Source organism: Pyrgilauda ruficollis, unplaced genomic scaffold (assembly GCF_017590135.1).
Source record: "Pyrgilauda ruficollis isolate IOZ18807 unplaced genomic scaffold, ASM1759013v1 scaffold33, whole genome shotgun sequence".
NCBI classification, from domain to species: domain Eukaryota; kingdom Metazoa; phylum Chordata; class Aves; order Passeriformes; family Passeridae; genus Pyrgilauda; species Pyrgilauda ruficollis.
The window spans coordinates 3754685-3763163 of record NW_024524711.1 but is presented as its reverse complement, the minus strand read 5'-3'; the positions used below and the strand labels follow the sequence as shown (position 1 = coordinate 3763163).

Genomic DNA, 8479 nt, shown 5'->3' with positions numbered 1-8479 from the left:
TTACAAACATATAAATTATTTTATTTACAAAGCCATGTTACAAAAAAAAATAATAATAAAGCAAAAAACAAAAAATACAATCGCTCACTAGAGAATATCTCCAGGCCCGGTGTTGAACCATGGCAGTATCAATCAGATACATGTTTGTTCTGGTTTTCCTTTTTTAAACTGTAAGCCATAGAATTTACTATTTACACCTACTTTAGACATTTATTCTGCTTACAATTATCACAAGCATGGAATGAATTCTATTTGATACTGCTAATACATAAAGGTGCAGGACAAAGAATGAAAATACTTAGTGTTACAAAATATGGATTGTAGAAAAGAAATTGGCTGTACAAGTATGGCATTTTTTTTTTCTTAGAATGATTGGACATGCTTTCTTCAAAAGTCTTCTGGAAAAGGTTCTAAAATCTGTAGTAGGAAAGCACAATATAGCAGGTGCAAATTCATTTCTGTGCAACAACAGTTATTTAATATATCCCATGACTGACCAGCTATGCAAAACCCACAGAGTTTTGTTAAAGTGCCATGGGTCAACAGCATAACAAAATATAAGGTGTAAATAGAAAAATTTCTTTTTTTCTTCTTTTTTTTTAAAACAATAGTTCACTGAGAATCAGCAATAATAGAATATGCTGTATAAACTATTCTCTACAAAGGTCGATCAGCACTATTTACAATTGTTACATCGATACAAAAGAAGGCATACAAGTTATCCAAGTCGCTTTTTATGGCTGACGGGCCTATGCATTGCGTATGTGTAACAACCAAAGCTTCTGAGCCTCTATTGCTGGAAACAAATCACAAGGTTTTCAGGCAAATGGGGAAGAAAAAGAACTACGAGTGAATGCTACACTAAGAATGCATTATAGGCTGGTCCAGTTTGTATCCACTTTTTCCCAAAAGTTTACTTCCATTTCATTTTGCAGGCTAAAGTTTCCAATACATTTAATTAAATAATGATTCTTTGATGATGAAAGAACACCACGGGATTTTACTTCGTGCTTAACTTTCCTGAAATGCTGTCAGGTGTAAGCCAGTTGAAAATAAAATTTAAGCAGCATTCAAAGGACAGGCTCCATAATTCAGCTTTCCAATTAAAAGATGCATGGAAACAGCTAAAGCTTCCTAAAACTACAAAATTGCTCCTTCAGTCACTGATTAGCATTATTTCTCAGAAGCAACCACTGAATCTCACAACCACTGTTTTCCCTCAACAACTAGAAATAGCAGTTCATTGATTACAGAGGATGACTTTGTTACTGAGATTTTTAAAATCCTGCAGTTTTATAACTCAAAATAAATTAAAAAAAAATCAACATAGTACTGCTTCTAAAACTGAACAAGACAAAAATTGTGCAAAAATAACAAAGATATGTACACATTTTTCAGTCTGAAGAAATGTACAATAAAAACATAATTCAAAGAACATTTTAAAAATATAAACATTGCTTAAACTTTCCTAAGTTTCATACTGTTTCTGAAACTATACCGGTCAGTTAGCTCTGAAGTATAGCAAAACATAAATTATTACAAAATTAACACTATAAAAATTTATTTTAAGAATATTTCTAAACTTTTTTTCAAAGGGTCTAGCCTTGTTTATAATTGCTTAAACATTTTTAGTCTTAAAATTTGCCTTAACCCTTCTTTTTTTAAAAAAGAAAGTAGTAATAATCTCCCTATTTGCAGTCTCTCGCCTTTCCCCAAGATGTAAATAAACCAGCATATAAGTGCACTTTTAACACTGTAGAAATAAAAATTAACTCCTCTGTACTATTGTTCCAGTACCTAGTATTGGCTTCCTGATTATAAAATCTATATTTTATTAAAAAATTATTCAGTAATCCTATAAGAAACACTGTCAGTGCAATTCTATTAATGCAAGCCAATCTGCTCAACTCCTGTCCTCGCAAACCCAAACTGCTCACTGAAGTTATCAAGTGCTGTGTTCTTAAGGGTCTGGAAATCCCCCAGGATAAGGGGATTTTACACATTGGGCCCCTGATAACAGTAATTACAGTTTGGTGCAAAATTCTGCTATGCATTGATTGAAGTATAGATTCCTTAAGAGCCTGATTCTGGAAGAGGCTGAACACTCAGAGTTCCCAGTGAAATTATTAAATGCTGTAGGTACAGAGCACCAATCAGGATTAGTCCCTAAAGTTGCAGTGCCCCAGCTGTTTGCAAATTACTAAGAAATGCACTCAATTTTTATCCATAGGACAAGCTTAAATACAGAATTACTGTAATTTTTATTTAATGAAAAAATTTGGAGATCCTTTAAATAAATTCAAATCATGGTCTGGATTTTTGTTTTTGGAATGTCCATTGTGTTCTGGTTAGGAAACAAAGGGAGCATTGCAACGCTAACAGCTTTAAAAGGCATGAAACATAACCAAGCAGAACGCACAGATCAGTGGCAAATACAAGTGGAAAAACTAAACAAATCACTATTACAGTTTTCTGTAAATTTAATTCTCATTAAAACCACAAATTCATAAAAGATTAAATCCATCTGCAGGACATAGAAAAGAAAAACCCTGTGGAGTAGGGCTGCTGAGAGCTAGAGATTATAGGCTGGTTCCTTTTCCTTGTTATGGAAGAGTCCTTATTCTACCAGTCCGGTTTGATGTCTTCTAAAAGAGAAACCAGAGCCAGGTTCAAAATCACACAATGTCTTTTGGTATAAAACACTTCAATAATGTCTGTGGCTGACAGTACTCAAAGCAGGAATTTATTTCAAGTCCCTGAACTAAACTTCCTCCCTGTTTACTGACTACGTTAGACCTTTAAGAAAAGGAACTGCTTTGAATAAACGGCATATTTCCTTTTGGGACGGTCTGATTTTAGTAAGCTTTGGTGAATTTCATGTTCGTTAACTTGGTTATCATTACAAATAAAGAGCAGCAATTAGACGACAACTCTGAAGAATCTTTTCCTCTACACAGCATGTTTTCATGCACAAGGAATCCTCACACAGCACACACGTTGTCACCTTCCCTTAATAAAATGATCTAGTTATTCAGTATTTAAAAACCACCGCATACTGAGGTCTTGAAGTGTTAACACTTTCAGGCACCTAAAAGCACTATGAAGACAAAAAGACTTGATTAGTTAAAAACCTAGAACAAGAATAAAATCTGGAGAAAACAGACTTTTAATACATACAGGCACAAATAATTTGACTGTAAAACTACTATTCCATTAATTTTTATTAAAGATCAAGTAGTTTTTGTAGAGAAAAGGAGCATTTCTTTTACTAAAGCAACAATAGTAGTTGGAAAAACAGGCACGCTTTCATGTATACAATCCCTAATTCAGGTCTCAAAGAGGGGCAGCAATTCATATCAAACATTGAGAAGAATCTGTTTGAGTTCAGCCTGATGGAGTTTAATGCAATGGGATGGAACTGACAGGCCCACAACAATTCTCATGATCCACCAGTCCCACGGGAGTACCCGAGTGGACTTCAACGCATGGAGCAAATGATCAAAAGCAGCTACTCCTGTGACATCAAAACAACGACAGGCCACCTTCAGCTCCCAACTCAATAATGAGAAGCACTCAGTTCCGGGTGGCAGGTGACTTTCACAGCACTGCCGTGTGTCTCTCGCTCCGACCAGCTGCTTTGGGAAGGCCAGCGGGAAGCTCTCCCAGCCGGACTGCACCCAGGCAGTCACAGGGGCAAACAAGACTGGGGCGTGGGTTGGGTTTACAGCCCAACACAATTTCCCAAATGCCACATTCTCACCCAGCCACTCAACCCTGTGATGAGTTATGGACCCCTCTCCCTTCTCTTCTCCGTTTGGCTCCTCTTCTGCAGCAGCAGACAGCTCTGCCAGGTTGCCTGGCCAGGGAACACAGCGGAGGCAGTCCAGAGGAACTGCTCCATATGCACACGTAGCGCGGCAGCTGCAGCTCTGCTTCCAACTGCATTGTTACAAGTCGTAACAATGTTGTTGTGATGTATTCATGAAAATTTGCCAGATTTTTCCAACTATAAATCCTGGTGTATTGCAGAGATTGTCTCTGCCTACAGACCTTGCTTCACTTGGACTCCCTGATTATCATGGTTATAGTCACACTAACATTCAAAACAAGAGAGCTCAGCTTTCACAGTAATACCTTTACTGACACAGCATATACTTGTAGATCCAGTTATTGTTACCTAATTATTAACACCTTCATAATGAAATATTACAGCATCGTTTAAGGCAGAAACTTTATTTAGGGACTATTTAATTGCTAGATTGAAGATAAAAGCTGCCAACAGAGCAGCTCAGATTTGACAGTAACAAGCATTTATTAAATAGGGAGTCATTATTGATGGTTCCAAATACTAAAATCCTGTGTAAGTTTAAAAAAAAAAAAGTTTAATAAAACTTGGTATCAATTTGATTTTTTTTGTATTTATACTTTGAGCTCCACGTTCAACTACCAAACTGACAGAAACATATTTTTAAAAATAAAGAGTTTGTGGGGCTTAAAACAAGTAAACACTTCTATTCTTGATAAAGTTATGAAAGCAGGCAGCTGAAAAGCTCTGCAATAATCTCAGTTTACATAGAGCTGACACAAAATTAATGTTTTGTACTCTGAGGTTTTCCCCATGGGATCTAGGCAACAGATCCCAACAAGCTCTGCTCCTCGGGTAGTGTGTATGTTATACTGACACAGGAGCGAGATGTTAAAACAAAAACAGTTTTGCATTTCGGAACAGTTTGTCACTGGCAGTTGGATGACAGTGTCACACAGGAAAATGCCACTCCTTAGAGGTATGAAGAAACTTTCCACTTTTTTCCCTTCAGAGTAGTTCTTCCATACATATATTGCTTTGCATTCAGCAGTGAGAGAAAAAAATAAAATTTACTGTTTGGCAGTTCATCTCAAGATATGAGTGATTCAGAGTATTTTGAATGGGCACAAAGTGGGTGTGGGTTATCATTACTATTCTTTTCCTGTGTCTACACAGCAGAAACTAAGCAGCACAACCATTTGGAATAACTATTCATGCATAATTTAGCCAGAATACATAACAGAATTCTAAGACACTGGCTGTACAGAAACCCCCTCTGGATTACTTGTGACTATACCTTGCTGAGGTGGGAAACCTTTTCACACTAAAGAACTTGATATTATATTCCTGATAAATACTCAGCTTGGAGAGTCAAATAGTAGGGGCCATATTAAAATAAACCAGAGTAGCAGTCCTCCAGACAGATGAGGGCTGGATCAAAAAAGCTGAGTTACAGCATTTATTATCATTATCCAACTCAGAGCCTGTTTAAGAAGAACTCACATTACACACGGGGTAGTTATGCCTTCAGATTAGTTTCTCTCAATAGTCAAGTGCCTCATCTGCTCTGTCCTGTTTCTGCTCTCCCTTTGCTGCTTCACTTCTGGCCTATTTTTAAATGCTGTCCCTCCTGCGCCAGTCTGGGGACTCTGCTGTGCCATCTTGCTCAGCAGGAGAAGTGGGATAGAAAAAACAACAGAGATCTGCTGCTGCTGCTGAGCCTCTATCACCAAAGCAACTGCCAGTGAGCAGCACATGAGCCAACCTGAGCTGTAATACAGGGGGTGAAAAACAACCAAAAACTGTGTAATTCATAATTCTTGAAAGGGAAGATAGCGGGGAAAAAAATTACACGAGAGGAGAAATCTAGTATTAGCTCACCAAAAGGCAGCTTCTATAAAGAACTGGATTCATAAAGAAATTGTATTTTGAAGGTTTTAAAGCACAAAATGTTTCAAAACTGCTTACACACTACTTAAGTACACTTTTTTAAAAGCAACTTACTTGTCTGTTGTGTACTGGGTTTGATGTACTCGAAGGACTGGATTGTGACAAAGCTACACTGCTATTTTTTCCAATCTGAAAAACATTAATTGAGCAGTATTGAGAGGCATATTTGTCAGTTGAATTCAGATGCTGGTGATGGACTTCCCTTCCCTGTGTAACACGGTACTAATCATGTTGCATTTGGAACACAGGTCTTTTGCTATTGCAAAAGATACCCTTCAGACAGAATCATCATTACCTCTCAGAGCCTGTGTAATTTCAATAGTCTTAAAAGGCACATAAATACTGTTACACGTCAGAAAATAACATACAATACAGTAGCTGAAGGAATATAAACTGTTACCCCCCCACCTCTCTAGACTGAAATGCTGGTTTCTCTAGTTACTGGAGTCACCTAGGGCAGATATTCAGAGAGCACAGAGTGCTCCAAGTCATGGAATCCTCCCCAGGAGACCTTCCCCACTCCTGGGGAGCTTAAACCAAGCATCCAAGCACCAGAGCATGCCCTAAATTATTCAATTTATCATATATCATTACTCAATAAAGCAAATATTAGTCATAAGAATGAAACTTCAGAGGTTCAAATTTGCATTTGTATCCATTTACTGCATCAGAGTATTTCTTTGGGAATGTGTGTAAATTGTAGCACACATACATACATTTTAAAAGTACTCAGTTATAATACTGCAAATATTCCACCTGCTTGTTTCAATGTTTGTGAGTTTACAGCACTCTGCAAGAGCAGCCTGTCATAAGTTTTTCTACAATGACCTGTAAACATGGTGTAGACATTTCTGTTGTGATACAAGAAGGGACACAGCTGTTGAGTCAGAGGAGTAGTTCCTCAGGGGTTACAAGACTGATAAAACTTAACCATGGACACCAGTCTGTAAATGGCAGATGACTGCAGTGTGAATAGTTGTTTACAAAGTCACTGACTTCAAGTAACATCATTTTAATCCTCTGATGGAGAGGTAGCAAGGACCTGTCTCCTAAACAGTGAGAAATGCAGTAGCCAGTTTCTTACTGACTTGTTGGGGCTGTGGCATGGGCTGGCAGGGCCTGCACAGGAGCAGCTTTCTCCTTCCCTTCCACAGCATTGTTTGTTATTCTGCATTTCAGGGACAGAGTGAAAGGTAGCCTCTCTCTTCCTCTCCAGACCTGCCCTTTCTCACACAGAGATTGTTTGAAACAGTGTTCTCTGTTCAGATTCTGTCCAGAAGAAACGTTTAAAGTTTTTATTTATAGATAGTTTTGAAGGTGCTCCCATGGTGCATGAAGATAAAGAGGATGGGTCTTTGCCTGTCCTGCTCCCTTCGGCTTGTTTTGACTGTCTCAGCTGCTCTCTAGAAGACAACATTCTTCAACTACAAATCTTGACTAAAGATGCACAACCTTTTATCTTTCCTGGTCATTCAGAACACTGGGACACATCTGCAAATCTTTCTTCTCTACATACAGCATTACAGCATTCATAAACCCCTCAATAATAAATACATGTCCTCCTTTTAAACAGAGAAATAGCCACACAGGCTGAACAGGTACAGCACTCTGAAAGGAAAAAAAGTTTCCCAGATGTCTTGGGTTTTTAATGATGGGAAACACCATTTCAAAAGTGTAAGTGGGAGGCCAAAACTCAAGTCCTTTTTTTTTTCCCCAGTGTCCTTTAAAAATAAAGCGTACTTCAAAACCCAGTGATTAACACTTCCAGTTACTATCTATCCAGTCTAGAGTTGAATTAAATAAGAAAACTATACCTGAGCCTATCACCTGTTGCTGTGTTCTTAGTCTCTTCAATTTCCCCTATTACATGAAGGAACAGAAGAAAGATTTTAAGCCACACCATTTTTTTGGGTGGGATTTTTAATGTAATTGTATTTTTAGAACACATCAAGTCAAACAGCACAGCTTAAAAAGGAATTTAAGTATTGTATTCTCCAGAGCTTCAATATACACATGTAGAGTATGTAATATTATTTGACCCATATGCTTAAATGGGTACAAATTCAATTTATTTTGTATTGCATAGAGTATCCTTGTCACAAAGACAATTAGCTGCCAGCCAGACTTCTGAAATACAATTAACTCCATTTTACCTCCTATTTTTGAGGTGGTAATATGTTTTAATATCTGTATTGTATTTAATATAATGTTTTAACATGTTTAAATATCTGTATATTGTAACACTCATTACAAATATTTAACCTCTTACTTAAGAAAAAAAATACTAGTCAGAATTACATTTTTACAAATATTCAGCAAAGATCTCTGATTGATTTCTTGTGGTTTATTTACTTCTATTGCTGTGCAACACGATGAAATACATCACAAATTGAAACAGGAATGACACACAGAACAGGTTTGATCCTGAGGGAGCTCAGGATTTGAACTCAGAACCTCCTCTGTAAGATTTCCTCACACTACACTAGCTACAGACACAGTCTACGTCCTGGGAAAAGATAATACAATCCACTTCCTATTACCCATGTCTGTAACAAAGTACCAATTTGTACTTACTTTTTCTTTCTATTTGACACCTTAAACCTCAGGACAATTTAATCTTTTTGGGCACACGTTTCAAAATTCAGATTGTGTGACAGAAGGAAGAATTTACAGCAACCTCTGCTGACTTCAGTTACTTGAAGATCAGTTCTGATTGCAGGACAC

At 37.3% G+C, this 8479-nt stretch overlaps 1 protein-coding gene across 5 annotated transcripts in view; it reads right to left on the bottom strand.

The window, feature by feature from the left end:
• Positions 1 to 8479, bottom strand: part of ATXN7L1 (ataxin 7 like 1) — a 110568-nt gene continuing 102089 nt past the window's right edge. For 4 of the 5 annotated variants that reach the window (XM_041474618.1, XM_041474620.1, XM_041474622.1 and 1 more), the window contains 2 exons: positions 5810 to 5884; positions 1 to 2645 (listed from right to left, as the gene is read on the bottom strand). In XM_041474618.1, coding sequence (XP_041330552.1) covers positions 2604 to 2645; positions 5810 to 5884 — 117 coding nt within the window. In that variant the 3' untranslated portion in view covers positions 1 to 2603. Of the gene's footprint in view, positions 3098 to 5809; positions 5885 to 8479 lie in introns of all 5 variants that reach the window. The other variant, XM_041474619.1, reaches the window with a different exon arrangement.